At 43.9% G+C, this 18,156-nt stretch overlaps 1 protein-coding gene across 1 annotated transcript in view; it reads left to right on the top strand.

Annotated features, from left to right (window-relative positions):
- vegfc (vascular endothelial growth factor c) overlaps window positions 1-16,739 on the top strand; it is a 101,137-nt gene extending 84,398 nt beyond the window's left edge. Inside the window, exons 5-7 of the mRNA XM_084068581.1 lie at window positions 6,489-6,646; window positions 13,754-14,084; window positions 16,619-16,739. Coding sequence (XP_083924707.1) covers window positions 6,489-6,646; window positions 13,754-14,084; window positions 16,619-16,727 — 598 coding nt within the window. The 3' untranslated portion in view covers window positions 16,728-16,739. The remainder of the gene's footprint in view (window positions 1-6,488; window positions 6,647-13,753; window positions 14,085-16,618) is intronic.
- Window positions 16,740-18,156: the final 1,417 nt, after the last annotated feature.

The raw sequence follows: 18,156 nt of genomic DNA, 5'->3' as shown, positions 1-18,156 counted from the left end.
AAATAAGTGTTAAATAGCTCTATATTGTGATAGTACTCATTGTTATAGAGTGTTTGTTAAGTATTAGGAGTCTCCATGTCTCTCGACCTCTTTATAAAACAGAAAATGCATTTTCGTTTCAGTTTCAGTTTCATTTCCAATTTTATCCAACCAGGACAGAGAACTCAATCAGGATACAGATTAAACAAGTGAAATTGGCACTAAGAAATGAGCAGACAAAATTGGAACTGGAACACTATACAAATTAAGCTTAAAAATGGGTACTTTCTCCTGATTGGCTGAGATTTTGACACCTACCGAAAAATGTATTTTCTGTTTATTAAAGAGCTGGAGAGACAGGGAGACATCTGTTACTGAAAAAACCCTCTATAGCAATGATTACTATCAGAATATAGTATTTTAACCTTTTAACAAAATACTTTTTGTTTTAACCAAAAAATATCACTTACCCTGCCTTTAACACCATTCTGGTTTAGTGTGTGCAGCAGACGCGTCGCTAGGTCTCTACTAGGTCGGGGGCTTAGCCCCGCAGTCAATGGGCACATGCACGCGCGCGCAGCGCGCGTGCATGTGTCCCTCCTCCCGCGCGCGCGCGAAGCGCGCGCGCGCGATTTTTTCCGCGGATTTCGCGGATTAGGGTGCTTTTCCCCCCCGTTTTTTGTTACTTTATTTCGGTTTTAGGGTTAGGGGTAGGGTTAGGTTAGGGTGATAGATATATAATTCAAAAAAAAAAAAAAAACTTTTAATTTTTTAATTTTTTTTTTTTTTTTATTGGTGGCTTTGGACAAAACATTGGTGGCTATAGCCACCGAAGCCCACCCCTAACGACGCCACTGGTGTGCAGTCACTGCAGTGACATGTTGAGGTTAAGCTGGAGAAAGAGTGAGCTGTGGGGGTAGGAGAGAGAGAGAGGAGGAGGAGGAGAAGAGGGTTGAGGAGCACAGAGGAGCCAGAGGAGTGAGAGACGGCAGAGGAGAGGATGATGGGATGATGAATTATTGAAAATGATGAGGAGGAGAGATGACAGGAGGGCACAGAGAGAGAAGAAGACTGATGGATGGATGGATGGATGGATGGATGGATGGATGGATGGAGGGCTGCAACATCAATTAATAATCAATCCATATTTTTGGCAAAGCATTATAGGCCAAAAGTTTCTAAACTATCAGAATTTGTGAAAATAGCTGATCTACAAGTTCACAACACACCAACATTTTTGGTGTTTTGCAACTTGTCACACACATTAACTTTCCGCAATTTCACCGCATATAATCACATAAAAACCATGCATATCTAGCAAAATCAAGCCTTTTAGCCCGCTTTTTTCTGGAGGGTCTAAAATAATTGCTACGAAACATATTGAGAGTTGCAGTCCAAAGATGGATGGATGGATGGGATGGAGGGTTGAAATGAGGAGAGAGTGAAAGAAGAAGAAGAAGAAGTGGACAGCAGACTTGAGAGGAGAAGATTAGCCAGGAAGAGAAGAAAGAAGGGGAGAAAAAAAACAGGAAGAATGGGACCAAAGGAATAACAAATATGGACGTCATTCTATCTAAAGAAAGCAAATAGCGTAGCTCTATCCTAAAGAGAGACATCCTCCTCCTCTGGTCTCTTCCAGATCTACTGAAGGTTCCCACAGAGTTTGGTTCCTTTGATGAGCCTGTTTGTTTGTCTCCTGTCTGGATCCCTCTGCCTTCTCCTCTTATCAACATCACAAGCCTTCCTTGAAACAATTAATGCTTAAAAAGAACTATCCCGTCTGGTCTAATAACTGATGACCCAGTGGGAAATAGATTTTAAAAAAGTGGATGGATTATAAGAAAGAAAGAAAGAAAGAAAGAAGTGGTTAAAGTGGGGGTCTTCAACAGGGGCTCTGGGACCCCTAGGGGGTCCTCAGAGTTACTACAGGGGGTCCGCCAAAGCAGATCTACAAGCTCACAACGCATCGCGCTGCGAGGCGTTGTGAGCTTGTAGATCGGCTATTTTTTGGCAAAGAGCTATCGGTGTAGAGGGAAAAAAGAGCGGACCACGTAAACAAAAAAAGTTGAATCTGAAACACAATCTTATACAATATAGAGGGGGGTCCCTGCTTCATCTCTCTCTCAGCTAGGGGGTCCTTGGCCTGAAAACGTTGAAGACCCCTGGGTTAAAGGACCAAAACACATTCTCGTCCATGTGTCTATGGTTACAGCCACGGTTTTAGACATGTTGATTAAGCTTTTGTGGAGATGGTGTTGTACAGTCTCCTCATAGAGGTTTTTAATGTAGAGGTAATATTCTATGGGTCGGGACCATAGACCATTAAAAAAATATGGTCAGCGTCACCCCATTGGTTTCTACAGACCTTACACACATCCCCTTGGATAGAGCCTAATTGCGTCTGCAACCAGCAGGGGTGAAACAGCGAGACTACAGGCCATGGACTGTCAAACTTCCTATATAGCCTCAATTTACAAGCCGGATGCTAGCCCCCTTGGTCAGGTCGGTGTATTTCTTATATGAAACTTTGTGATTAGATGCACCCTGGTTTCACCTTCACACAATGCATACTGACAGTGACACTATTGATGGACAGCTGATCTTTGTGCATCTCTGTTTTGTCTCATCTGGGAAAACGTCTCTATCGCCGTCGTCATCGACCCTGAGTGTGACGAACTCATCAGAAACCAATCCTACCATCGACTGGGATATACAGTAACAATAATCTCCGTAACCTTGGTTACCTATACCTAACTGTTGGAAGCTTCAACTTCAGATACATGGTGTGATTCTCTCTCTCCCTCTCCCCCTCTCTCTCTGAAATTGAGTCCTTTATTTATTGTAAACAAGGCAACACTCAAAATAGACAAACACATGAGGTTGGGAGAGGATGAAGAGTATGAAATCAAGGTTGAAATTCTGCAAACAGAGCATTTTTGTGTCATTTGTTCTTACATTCCTGTTACTTTAGACACAGTAAGAGTCCTGACATGATGCCATGCTGAAAGTAATAAAAATGTCAAACATGCTGTCATCATGAATTCCCCCGAGACAGTTTAGTCCAAATATGTACCACTGATCAAAAAACACTATTTCATGGAGATGTTTATTTGTCTACAAACCAACTTCATATGCACACACACACACGCGCTCGTGCACACCCACCCACACACACAAGCACGCACGTGCGCGCACACGCGCACACACACACACACACACACACACACACACACACACACACACACACACACACACACACACACACACACACACACACACACACACACACACACACACACACACACACACACACACACACACACGATGGTATTCCTATACATGTGTGGACAATTTTTTATTGCATTTTTAAAGCCAGAAAATAGCAGATCTAAAAACTCACAACGTGCCACATTGTTAGAACTATAGAGAACATTTATGGGGACCAAGACAATTGTCCTCACAATGGCTGTTTCTCCAATTCTACTATATGTGTGGGAACATTTGGCTTCCACTAGTAATACACACACACACACACACACACACACACACACACACACACACACACACACACACACACATGCCATTGCTTGAACCAATTAAGCAGCACAGTCGCTTGTGGGTCCATGCAGCGTTTGAACCACTAGAACACAAACCACACAGCCACTGTGACATGACACACACACACACACACACATCTGGGATGCTGGTGAAAACATGTCCTGCCTGTCATACTGCTCTCGCTCTCTCTCTCCCTCTGTCCCCTTCTCTCTCTCTCTCTCTCTCTCTCTCTCTCTCTCTCTCTCTCTCTCTCTCTCTCTCTCTCTCTCTCTCTCTCTCTCTCTCTCTCTCTCTCTCTCTCTCTCTCTCTCTCTCTCTCTCTCTCTCTCTCTCTCTCTCTCTCTCTCTCTCTCTCTCTCTCTCTCTCTCGTACACTGTGCAGTACATGATCTCGGTGCAGAGATGACGTGCAAATAATCTCCGTGTTATTCGCTGAAACTGTATCTTTTGGGGGAAAGAAGCAGCAGATAATTAGTGACATCAAACGCACAGCTGGGTCAACTCTGACTTCCTGATTACATCATTTCACCATGCTTGGATATATGTGCACGCACGCACATGCACGCGTGCGCACACACACACACACACACACACACACACACACACACACACACACACACACACACACACAGTACGCATGCAGACAAACAAACCGCAAAACAACAACTTGACGACAATCTTGAACTGATTCTCTTTCCAATCACCGTAACTCTGATCTCTCTATCAAATCAGATCAAGACAAATTGTCCAGACGGTGACTCTGGGACACATCACTGTTCACAGTCGTATTGTTATGTATGCCTCAGACAGCTACAGCTGTGTTTGAAGGCATTTATGGTTCCTGCCTGGTCGCCCGCAAGGACATACGTACGTCCTTACAATTTACTATTACAAAGTAGGCATTTAGCAGACGCTCTTATCCAGAACGACTTACAGTAAACGAGGTAAACAATCACATGCATAGAATGCAGAGTCTATAGTGTCTCGAGAAACTATAATGTCACCGGGTCAACCAAGAACCTAGCATCAGTCAAAACATATATAGGCTACTATACAAAAAATATACTACTATACCTGTCGAAATAACTATCTGTACATTGAAACTATACCAGGTAAACTATGAACCTAGCATCTGTTTCAATAACATTCTTCTTAAATGAGACATCCGGACATTTTAAGTGTTATCTTTGATGTGTCGCTAATCACTCACCAACATTGAAAGGGTCGTTGAGTTATTCCCAGAGAGTCCCCTTCGTCCAGTCTAACGACCCCCTCCGTTGGCATAATGGGAGCCCGTGGAAGGCTAAAATTCGCCTAATATAACAGATGCAAAGTTATTTTTTTCTCTACTCCTGCTCATTGTTGAGTGTCATGATATTCAAACATGCAGTGAATGTCACGAACGAGCGACCATTCGTGCAGAACGAGACGACGCAAGTTGCTTGTTTTTCCTAGACGCCAGGTTCTATGGAAGAAACAAGCAACCTGCGTCATCTCGTTCTGAGCGTATGGTGGCTCGTTCGCGACATTCAGTGCATGTTTGAGTATCATGACACTCAACAATGAGCAGGAGTAGAGAAAAAACTAACTTTGCATCTGTTATATTAGGCGAATTTCAGCCTTCCACGGGCTCCCATTATGCCAACGGAGGGGGTCGTTAGACTGGACGAAGGGGACTCTCTGGGAATAACTCAACGTCCCTTTCAATGTTGTTGAGTGATTAGCGACACATCAAAGATAACACTTAAAATGTCCGGATGTCTCCTTTAACATGGTGGTTGAGAAAACAAACAGTAGTAACAAAAACATGAGAACGAGTGACCAAGATATGTCTGCATGGTACAGCTTTACAGTATCTTGGTCAGTCGCTAGCATCAATGAAGGCAGAAGGTGGCAGGAAAGGGTACAGAGAGAGAGTGAAGTGCTAGTGGGTGAGGTGGAGTCTGAAGAGGTGAGTCTTCAGATTACGGCGGAAGCGTGATTATGAATCCCACCAACGTTATAGGATATAGACCCCGCCTTACCCGTCTGACTGGCTCCCTGGCAGGCATAGTTTTACTGAGGTTAGGGTTAGGGTTAAGGTTAGGTTTAGGCATAGTTGCAAAAACAAGAACTGTCCACCATCACAGCGACTACTGGCCAATCACAGCAGGTTTTGCCTAGAACTGAAGTGGAGTCCGTAATAACGCCAGTGGCGTGCACAGACATTTTGAGGGGCAGGTGCTCAAGTAAATTATACTTTTTTTGTTTACGTGGTCTGCTCTTTTTTCCCTCTACACCTATACCTCTTTGCCAAAAATAGCTGATCTACAAGCTCACAACGCCTCGCAGCGCGAGGCCTTGTGAGCTTGTAGATCTGCTATTCTTGGCTAAAGTTCTCCTCAGAAAAGGGATGCTAGGTTTCGAGTGGTTATGGTAAAAAGAAAAATCATATCACATAAAGATTTGGCGGACCCCCTGTAGTAACTCTGAGGACCCCCTAGGGGTCCCGGAGCCCCTGTTGAAGACCCCTGATGTAAACTGAAAAAAAACCAAACATTTTTTTCATTTTTTTCAAAGGGGCACTTCTGGTCAAGAGGGCAAAGGGCAGGTGCTCTAGCACCAATAGAGTCTATCTGTGCATGTCCCTGAATAACGCACAGCGGAAGATTAGGAGTGAGTCTGCAGTTCTGACTGCAATGGAGGGTTTGCCGGTGCCTCTCGTGGCTCAGTTCTGCTTCAGACGCCAGCGAGCCGCCATTTTGTCATTTTAACAGTGTTGTTTTAGCGGAGCGGTCACCCTTTAACGTCTTGGGTTTGAGAACAGCACTTCCGCATTCCAGGAATGATCGGGACGCTGTGAATGCGTTGATGTATTATTGTTACACATGCCTCTATGCCCAACATAGGGACGTCAGGTTTAAAGTGGTGAAAGAGGAATATTAAGGTAAATCACAGTCCTTGTGTTGCAGGTGCTCGGTGGCCAATAGGACGTGTCCCCAGGGTCAGATGTGGAACGGCCGTCTGTGTCGATGCGTCGCCATGACGACGGCACACAACCACCACCACCACCACCACCACCCACCCCCACCCCCGCCTCCGCCCCGCCCCTCACCGCAACAACACACCGGTTAGTACAACCACACACACACACACACACACACACACACACACACACACACACACACACACACACACACACACACACACACACACACACACACACACACACACACACACACACACACACACACACACACACACACACACACACACACACACAGTGGCGTGCACAGACATTTTGAGGGGCAGGTGCTCAAGTAAATTATACTTTTTTTCGTTTACTTGGTCTGCTCTTTTTTCCCTCTACACCTATACCTCTTTGCCAAAAATAGCAGATCTACAAGCCCACAACGCCTCGCAGCGCGAGGCGTTGTGAGCTTGTAGATCTGCTATTTTTGGCTAAAGTTCTCCTCAGAAAAGGGATGCTAGGTTTCGAGTGGTTATGGTAAAAAGAAAAATCATATCACATAAAGATTTGGCGGACCCCCTGTAGTAACTATGAGGACCCCCTAGGGGTCCCGGACCCCCTGTTGAAGCCCCTGCTGTAAACTGGGAAAAAAAAAGGGCACTTCTGGTCAAGAGGGCAAAGGGCAGGTGCTCTAGCACCTCCTAGAGTCTATCTGTGCACGTCCCTGCTCACACACACACACACGCACGCACGCACGCACGCACGCACGTAATCCATTCCATATCCCTTAACCCAAACCTCCTGAAACTGCGGTTCAGGCTAATTGGGGACACATATGTTATCCCCAGCTTCATGTGTCGAACCTAATCAATTGTTTTTTTTTTTTTTGTTTTTTTTGTGACCAGTATTTGTGGTCTATGTCAGGAACACACGTGCACACACACACACACACACACACACCACGCGCACGCACATGCACACACGCACACACACAAAACCTATCTACACGTATAGACATACTCATTCTGAGGCATGCACATGGGCGCGTGCACGTGCGGCACACACACACACACACACACACACACACACACACACACACACACACACACACACACACACACACACACACACACACACACACACACACACACACACACACACACACACACACACACACACACACACACACACACATTGTTAATGGGGTCATTTGTCTCGTTTGTTAGTGTTTACGACAAGAGAATGTGTTCACTGAGGATATATGTCTACACAGTAGCTTTGTGTGCGTGTGTGTGTGTGTGTGTGTGTGTGTGTGTGTGTGTGTGTGTGTGTGTGTGTGTGTGTGTGTGTGTGTGTGTGTGTGTGTGTGTGTGTGTGTGCGCATGCGAGACAGAGAGTGCGAGTGTGTTTATATGTGCGAGCGTGTGTGTTACTATAGTAACACTAAGTGTAAACAAACGGCGAGGCGGAAGAATGCAAATAGCCCAGAGTGATGAATTCCGACACACACACACACACACACACACACACACACGCACACACACACACACACACACACACACACACACACACACACACACACACACACACACACACACACACACACACACACAGGGAAAAACAGATAGCCAGTCATCCTAAACCAGTGGAACTGTGGCAGAACTCTAAACAGCCAGTATATCGTCCTAGCTAACTGAGTTCTGTGTTAGCATCATGTTAGAGTTATGTGGTGTTAGGGTTCTACTATATATACGTGAAAAAAAAACATGAACCCTGGGCTATAGCCCTATTTTGGGCTGAAGCAGGGATCACTGCGCAGGCCTACCAGGTCCAAGAGCGAAGGGGTCCAGAGCCTGTGTGTGAATTGTTGCTGTTATTATCTAATTGAGTGCCATTGACGTCTACGTATGTGATGTCATTTATTTAACCCATTGAGGCCTGAGGTTCCGATTCTGCAAAATGTCTTCTAAATTGTTTTGGTTTTCTGAAAAACCTACAGTATATGTTTCTATATCAGTGGTTTTCAAACTTTTTCACGTCAAGGACCCCCAAAATGATATGTATTTGGCCACGGATCTCAAAATATTTAGTTCTAGGGACCCCCAGAAGCAAAGATTTTAGTTAATGTTTGATTTAAAAGAATATATATATTCAAAGATTTGCACACATTTTCACGATTTTTCAAAAATAGCCAAAGTGTAAAATAATGCTTTTTTTTCTGGAAAACCCTCCGAATTTAGCACAAAAAGGGCATATTCTCATTCTACTATGTCATTAAAGTTGTTACCACAGCCACCAACGCAGAGATATAGGCCAACAATGTGTGAACACACAAACTGAAAATAGCTGTGGACAGTCATAGTCCTGAAGACCAGATTTGTGAAACAAATCCGATTTGTCAGCACAAAGCCTTATGAAAGAGGACATACATCATTCTGTCAGGTGTTGTGGTCGTGATGTGGTCTGTGGGCTTGAGACCGACATCTCAGACCGACACTCCAACGGTTCAGACTCGCGTCCTTCCCATGGACGGTAACAAATAAGGACATTAGTATGCAGGCGCACGCAGCACCGTGGGTTTATAGCTATGAATCTATTGTGTTTAGATTTAAAAAGAGACTTTATTGACTTAACCCATTTAGACCGAATCTAGAAAGAATCGGTGACATTTTTAGATTTCTTTGGCTATTCAAAAATAGCAGATCTACAAGCTCATAGCGTGACACCGAGTGCTACGAGGTTGTAGATCTGCTATTTAAAAAAAGAAATGAACATGTGTGCAAATCTTTTATATATATATTTTTTAAAGCAAACATTTTGAACTCAAATCTTTGCTAACTCAAATCATTTTCACGTCAAGGACACCCAAAATTATATGTATTTGGCCGCGGACCCCCATCTCAAAATATGTTGTAATAGGGACCCCCAGAAGCAAAGATTTGAGTGAAAAAATGTCCCTTTAAAAATACGTATTCAAATATTTGTACAAATTAAAAAATAAATAAATTAAAAAAGCAGATCTATGTCAGTATATCTTCTATTTCTTTAATAGCCAAATACATCTTAAAATGACACAGATGCTTTTCCGGGTCTGAATGGATTAAAAAGTCACTGGAGACGGTGGGTTCTGTGGAAACACACAGATAAACACGCATTCATTCACACACCAAGCGCTTTCAGCAGCGCGTTCACTGGGGAAGTTACCGTAATGTTATTGAAAATTATTCTATTGCTATAGTTTCTGGTGTGACACGAGGTCGTGTTATGCGTTCATCATTGTTATGATGTTCCCAGTCGGGGGAAACAAAACAATTTCAACGAACGGGAATATAAGTTGATATTTCAAACCACGTTATGGTTTTTATGGGGGTCTGCTTTGTGTTACGGGGGTTTTTGCCCCCCCAAAAAAACGTGGGAGAGTCACGAAGAAACCTCCGAAGCCTCCAAGAAAAACAACATCATCACGTCGGCGAATGTTGAAAAAAAGAAGAAAAACTTTGGCATGAGTCCTATAGCGTTGTAAAGTGGGAGACTGTCTGTATGTACAGTGTGTGTGTGTGTGTGTGTGTGTGTGTGTGTGTGTGTGTGTGTGTGTGTGTGTGTGTGTGTGTGTGTGTGTGTGTGTGCGGATCTAGAAGCTCACAATGTTTTGCAACGTGACGCTCTAGTATATCTGCTATTTTTTTTTGCCCAAAATATTTGGTGTAGAGGGCAAAGCTGTATGTAATTATTTGTATACAAACAATAAGCCTGAGGGCCTATTTTGCCTCGTGCCTAAACTTATTAGCCATAAAGTCTAATAAGGCCTAATTTTTACTATCTTGAAAAACATTTTAAAACAGTGAAAATAGCCGATCTACATTGACGCGTTGTGAGCTTGTAGATCGACTATTTGCACTATTTTAAAATGTTTTTTTTCAAAATCGTACAAAAATGCCGTGTAAGTTTAGGCATAAGGTAAGATAGGGCATGCGTGCATTTCCCAACAGATTCCCAAAGCTGTGGTTTTGAGGAGCGCTCGTTTCGGTTCCCTCAACGACCTCGATCTGTCTGAGACTTGAGGGACGCTGAGAGAGCGAGTGAGCGCCCGCTGGGCGATCAGACGATTGCCTCGCTCCCTCTCTGATTATCTCACGGCCAATCACAGAAACTCAAGCCGGGTTTTTGAGGACAACCGGTTTGGGAATGGCTTAAACAACAGAGACTAAGGAGCTTATTATACATTATGTAAAGAAGGAGAGGTCAGAGTTAACCCATTCCATCCGGGAACACATCTTTGTTATTTTAGATGAGCTTGTAGATCTGCATTTTTTTGTATAAATCGTGAACATTTGTGCAAATCTTTGAATGTGTGTGAACATGTGTGATGATGTCACTGTGATGTCATGTGTGATGATGTCACTGTGTTGTCATGTATGATGATGTCACTGTGATGTCATGTGTGATGATGCCAGTGTCACATGTTCTGATAAGGAGTGTAGAGCTTTGTGTCTTTATGGCGATAACTGCTGCACCAGCGTGGCACCCTGTGGTTCTCCACTTCTGATACCCTACAGTTACAGCGCGCGTGCGTGCGCACGTGTGCGTGCGTGTGTGCAAACATAGGAAAACATTTGGAGACAATTAGCCGATCTACGAGCTCACACGAGATCTGGTGTAGAGGGACAAAAGGAGGAGGCCAAACTATTCAGACCCCTGTGGGACTCCAGTTAACAAAGTACAAGTACAACACTGATCGCCAAGGACAATGCAACACAAACCGTAACACAATGTGTGTTCCAGGGACCCTCAGGGTTCCTTGAGGAGGTTCAAAAAGGGTCTGTAACTCTGAGAGAGTACAAATGGAACCTAATGGACCCTTACAGGCCTGTAACTCTGAGAGAGTACAAATGGAACCAAATGGACCCTTGCGGGCCTGTAACTCTGTGAGTGTACACATGGAACTATTTGATTCCATCTGTACCCTTTCAGAGTTATCTCAGAGTTAGCACGGATTTGTTTTATGTGTTTATTCAGGAGGGACAGAAGATATTCATGAACACTGAAGCACCAGAACACAACATTCTGTACACAGTCTAGTTGGAATGTAGTGTAAAATATGTCTGAGTCAGCAAGGATGTTGTTGTGGTGATGTTATGGTGTCTTCAGCCCCCCTGGGGGGGGCAAATCAAACACAAGTGGACGTAAATGAATGTGAAGCAGCTCTGAGGAACGTGTAAGCAGATGAGCACAGCGCTGAGAGGAGACAGCATGTTGTTTGTCAGCGTAAACACTGTGTCTCTGCGCTGTCCTTATCTGAATATTATCTCAATGTGTTCATCTCTGTGTCTTACACAGGCGCGCGCACACACACGCACACACACACACACACACACACACACACACTTTTTTTTTTTAGAATGTCCTCATTCCAGACCCGTTCTATCTATTTCTCTCTCTTAGCCAACCATCAGATTATGTTCCAGTTCTGAAAGCAAACCATGTGTGTTCTCTCTGTGAAGAGTTATATGTGTGTGTGTGTGTGTGTGTGTGTGTGTGTGTGTGTGTGTGTGTGTGTGTGTGTGTGTGTGTGCGTGTGCGTGCGTGTACTTCTTTTTCTCAGTGACTGCAGCCAGGCAGGTGTTTCATATGGAGTTTATATGAGCACTCCATACGTAGAAATGGCATTTCATAAAGTGCGTGTTTTACGATAGAAGTCTGGAGCGTTGATTTATAGATGCACGTTGTTGTGACATAGCGTACATGCATTTCATCCTACAGTATGTTGTCTCTCCATTCCTGAGATATTTCCCATGATTGTAATGTTGACCGTGACCTTGATCGTGAAAACACATTGAATCTGCTCAATCTGCCTTATGTTATGCCTAAACATTTTAAAATAGTGAAAATAGCCAATCTACAGCGACATATTGTGAACTTGTACTCTGGCTATTTGAACAATTTTAAAATGTTTAGGCATAACATAAGGCAGATTGAGCAGATTCAATGCAGAAAAATAGTAAGAAATGCCTAAAAAGTTAGGAATAAGGGGTAAGGCGGCGCACAAGATTAGTCTTACAACAAAATAAACTGCCCACAAAAAGTTCAGAAACGTAACTTTGGTTGAATATTTCTACCCTTAAATAATACCAATTGGTATTGTGTTTTACATCATTTTTATCGTTGATTAGTTACCTTTACAACAAGGTATAACTTGTAAGGATCGTGCAATGAGCAACACAGCTAAACGTGTGGGTAGCGCCTCCAAACCATTTCCAAAATCTCCCAATATGCTTTTGTTGGTAATCGCTCTAGTTTTGAGCGACCTGCCAGCACACACCTGCTGAGAGGCGTGTGCCAGTCACAGGTGTGTGACTGGCACCTGAACATGGGTCTTGCAACTTTGTTGAGTTTGTGTTGATGCTCCAAGCAGTAACACTGCACCCATGGAAAGATGCCACGTTTGATCCTTCAGGATGAGGCCTGTGCAATAAGTGAAGCTGTTGTTCCGTTATGCAGATTACGCATTATTTGATGTCAGCCCTGGTACCATCTGCAGACAGGTTTGTGCCAGTCACAGGTGTGTGCCAGTCACAGGTGTGTGACTGGCACCTGAGCATGGGGTCTGCAACTTTGACATCTGTCTTTGGTACCGTTTGGTAAGTCTTGCCTGTAAATCTCTGGAATACAATCTATGGTTCCTCAGTGAAGCAAGGGTGAGGAACCGGTCTTCTTGGGTTGTCTTCCTTTGACTTCACCAGTCTCACAGAGCTTGGTTCTAAGTCTGGAAATGGTACCAGGGCTGACACCAAATAATGCTGCCACTCTGCGGAACACCAGCTTCCACTTGCCCTATTGCACGGGCCTCATCCTGAAGGGACAAACGTGGCATCTTTCCATGGGGGCAGTGTTGCTGCTTGGAGCATCAACACAAACTCAACAAAGTTGCGGAACCCATGTTCAGGTGGCAGTCACACATGGGCTTTGCAGGCAGGTCGCTCAGAACAAGAGCGATTACCAACAGAAGCATATTGGGGGATTTCGGCAAATCTTTTGGATCCCACACGTTTAGCTGTGTTGCCCATTCCACAAATGCCCGATCCTTACAAGCTGTACCTCGTTGTAAAGGTGACTAATCAACGATAAAAATGATATGAAACACAATACCAATTGGTATTATTAATCAACCGAAGTTTAAGTGTCCGAACTGTTTGTGGGCAGTTTTATGAACTAGGGCTGAAGTGGCTCAAAAGACAAAGTAACAATCTCTCTTCCTCTTCTCTCCAGATATATTCAGCAGTGACGTGTGTGGTCCCGACAAGGAGCTGGACTTGGACAGCTGTCAGTGCGTGTGCCGGCGGCTCGACGCGGCCCAACGCGACTGCGGCCCCAACCGCCACCTGGACCGCAACACGTGCCAGTGCGTCTGCAGTCTGCCGGCCACGCCCTCCTCGTGCCCGGCCAATCACGCGTTAGACAGGGAGCGGTGCCGGTGCGTGTGCAACAGGACGTGTCCGAGGCACCAGCCGCTCAACAGGACCAAGTGCCTGTGTGAGTGCAACGAGTCGCCCAACAAGTGCTTCCTCAAGGGACGCAGGTTCCACCAAGCTACATGCAGGTATACAGTATGGGAGGGGATGGAAGTGGTGGAAAAAGTACAAAACGTATCAATACTGCAATGTAGACATACTCTGTTACAAGTAGAAGTCCCGTTTTCAAAATGTACTTGAGTAAAAGCACAAAAGGCATCGGCATCAAACTGCACTTAAAGTACCAAAAGTAGAAAGTACTCATTATGCAGAATGTTCCGTTTTCAAATGTATACAAATCTTTTTTAAATAGCCGATCTATAGCCGAGCTCACAATGCGTCGCGAGCTATTGTAGATCGGCTATTTGTTAGCTTGTTTGAGATGTAGTGGAGTAGAAGTAAAAGTACAAGAATTTGGAAATACTCCAGTAAAGTAAAAATACCTCAACATTGTACTTAAGTACAGTACTTGAGTAAATGTACTTACAGTAGTTACTCTACACCACTGCAGGGCGGGATGGAAGGATGAATAACTGGCCCCCTTTTCCAACCAGGGTTGGACCAGGTTCTGTTATTTTTTCCCGCCTAATTTTGAACCAGTTCAGAGTGTTTCCACTTAAAATGAATTGGTTCAAAACCCTAAAAGTTGGTTCAGAACTGGAACAAAAAAACATATTTTTTTGCCCTGAACTGGCAACCAAAGTGGGCGTGTCACTATCCTACAGGTTGTAAGATGCATAATTATGCATTTTATACAGCTTTTAGTGGATAACTTATACCAGTGGTTCTCAAAGTGGGGTGCGGGGACCCCTAGGGGTCCCTAAGGGGGTTCCAGCATCACAATTGGTCTAACAACTTTAAACCTATATACACACCGGCAATTTTGAGTATAGCCGATCTACAAGCTCAGAATTTTCTAAAGATGTCTTGAAAACATCTGAAAATGTTGGAATAGTTTTTAAAACATTTCTAACAACACACATCTTGAATAGGGGTCTGCTGGCATCCTTGACACAAAAAAGTTTGAGAAGATGAGATGAGACTTATACCACTGTGTTCAAAAACAAGTCCCTTTAAAACCGGTGTGTGTGCGTGTGTGCGTGCATGCGTGCGTGCGCGTACGTGCATGCGCGCACGTGTGTGTGTGTGTGTGTGTGTGTGTTTGGGGGGGGGGGGGGGGTAGGTTGGTATTGCAGTGAACCAGGTCTGTAATACAAGACCTCAGTCGGCTAATGACTTCTCCAAGCTGTCACTTAACCATTTCCTCTGACTACAAGCAGAGGAAACACACACACACACACACACACACACACACACACACACACACACACACACACACACACACACACACACACACACACACACACACACACACACACACACACACACACACACACACACACACACACACTTACTTCCATTCTTGACCCTTTGTGACCCTGTTTGAGAGTGATTTATGGGTGTAGCAGAGCAGTAAGAATCTATAGCGTCTGGAGTCTGGTGCTTTGTGTAGTATGTGTGTGTGTGTGTGTGTGTGTGTGTGTGTGTGTGTGTGTGTGTGTGTGTGTGTGTGTGTGTGTGTGTGTGTGTGTGTGTGTGTGTGTGTGTGTGTGTGTGTGTGCGCGCGCACGCACGTGCGTACATGTGTGCATGCGAGTGCACTTACTCAGATTTTACAATTGTAAATGTACTGTAATACGAGTGTCATGGATAAGAGTATATATATATATATATATATATATATATATATATATATATATATATATATATATATATATATATATATATATATATATATATATATATATATATATATATATATATAGTCTCTGTCGGGTAGAAACCTTGTATGTCCAAAACTTACTTTTCAGAAATAGCAAAAGTAGCAGATCTACAAGCTCAAAACGCGTCGCTTCGCGTCGCGTTTCGAGCTTGTAGATCTGCTACTTTTGACGCTTTTGATGCTGTAGTATGATCATGTAGGACGTTATATTACCAAAAAAAGTTAAATATGGAGATAAGAGGTTTCTGCCCGACAGCAACAATATATATTGTTAAAAGCTGGAGTGCAGACGGCAGGCCGGGGGGATACTCCCAGAGTTGTACTAAATGCAGTTTTTCACTTATTACATGAGGTTGATGTCAGTGGAACAGAACAGTACGTTCACTAGTGCTACGCTGATGCCATAACATTACGGTTCACCATCTGAAGCTCTGAGAAGTGTAGCCGTGACTTTAGACGCATTCCTCATTTCCCTTCTTTTTTTTTAACCCCCTGCCCCCTCCCCCCAACCCTCTAACAGCTGTCTCGCGCACATGCACGCACGTGCGCACACGCGTACGTTATTTTGGGTGATCTATATCCCTTTAAATACCGTGGTTGCCTATATAGCGTTGATGCGTCGGTGGTTAAAACTGATGGAAAACCAGCCTGTGTTGTTCTTGTGTTTCTGTCTTATTGGTATCGACATATCGGAAATAATCGGTTATCGGATATGGTAAAAAAAAAAAAAATCAAAAGTTAATATCATCATAAATATCATTCATTTTCATGTCCCTGGTACTTAATTTTTGTTATAAAAATGTTGGCTGCATTCCTCATGTCTCCTCTCCCTCTCCTCAGCTGTCACAGGCCTCCCTGCGAGGTGAGGAGGCGACGGTGTGAGCAGGGCTTCTCCTTCAGCGAGGAGGTGTGCCGGTGCGTCCCCAACCACTGGAGACGGTTGGACTAATGGACCAGACAACCCCCCCCACCACCCCCACCCCCCACGCACCCCCCAATCCACCCCGTCCCGTAAAAAAACAACAACAACAATGTGCTGATAACGAGCTTAACGAGCACGCTCAGATCAATACCCCCCCGCCCCCCCCTCAGTACAGCTGCTGCTACCGGTCCCAAACACACCCTCCATCCATTGTCAACACATGGACCCCCTAGCGTCCCTATACTCTGGAGTGGGGCGAATATTACGCAAAAATAGCCAATCTATGAGCTCACGATGCAATGCGACACAGTCTCGTGGGGGGGGGGGATCAAGTATAGACCCCTGAAGTCAGCTGTAAGACGGTGGTTGGGTGCAGTTGGACTCGGCGAGGAGAGGGGCCGAGGACCCCCTGGTGAATGTGGCGAGTGACATTTTGGGGCTGGGGGGGGGGTTGGGGGGGTTGGGGGGGGGGGGGGTGAACAGGGCTCCGTAGTTTTTTCGTGGACATTTTGCAAAACACACGGAACGAAGAACTGAGAGAGTGAGAGAGAGTCCAAAAGCTCAGACATTTTGTTATAAAATATTGTCTAAAAAGAAGTATGTGTTCTAAAATATTTGCTGTTTTTTTTATTGTGTATTGTGTACAATGTCTGTCTTATGACAGACATCGATTATATAATTTATTTTTTTTGCTTGTTGCAATTTCAATCTTTTCCATGAAAATACACTGTGATCCATATTTTTGTATCATGTTAATGTATTATGTTGTAAAATAAACATAAATATATGTTGCATATTGTTAACTTATCTGTTGTGTTGAAGTCGTGATTAGTGGTTGTTTCATACACTGAACCAGTCAAGACCCAGTATATCAAATTAGAACTCCACCAATGAAAGATTTTTTGGAGAGTCCTAGCCATCCTACTACCAATGTTTGAGTAGATATTTTTGTCAAGAAAGTCTAAAACTTTCTAATACATTCTATGTTATGAGATACTCTACCATACAGATTGGTCTCCTCACGTATTAGAAGGACAATGTCAGTCACCAGAACCAAGGACGGGTGTTTCTAATGAATCTAACATTAAAATGTTAAAATGTTTGAAGTTACAATGGGTTTGTATAGGCGTGTCTGATAAAATTAATATCAAATATCTAAATACTGAATCAAGCAACTTAAAAAACTGTCTGGGGTGCTCCCAAAAGCCTGAGAAGGCGATAAAATGACAAAAAAAAGTTTAAGTGAAATATCTCTTTAAGTATACTGCATGTTGTTATTCCAGTATCAAGGCACTACACACTGAAAACATGGTTAGAAATATATATTATGGGATTTGGACACAGGGCTGTCCATACCAAGAACTATAACTGCATGAGGGATAGGCCTACATAGACACATGGATGGATGGGATTCAGTGAATATGGCCTGGTGGTCCAGAAGAAAGATGCTGCCTTA

This window comes from Gymnoscopelus microlampas, assembly GCF_963454915.1.
Source record: "Gymnoscopelus microlampas genome assembly, chromosome: 2".
In the NCBI taxonomy this organism is placed as follows: Eukaryota; Metazoa; Chordata; class Actinopteri; order Myctophiformes; family Myctophidae; genus Gymnoscopelus; species Gymnoscopelus microlampas.
The sequence above is the reverse complement of the archived record's forward strand: the minus strand, read 5'-3'. Positions and strand labels throughout refer to the sequence as shown.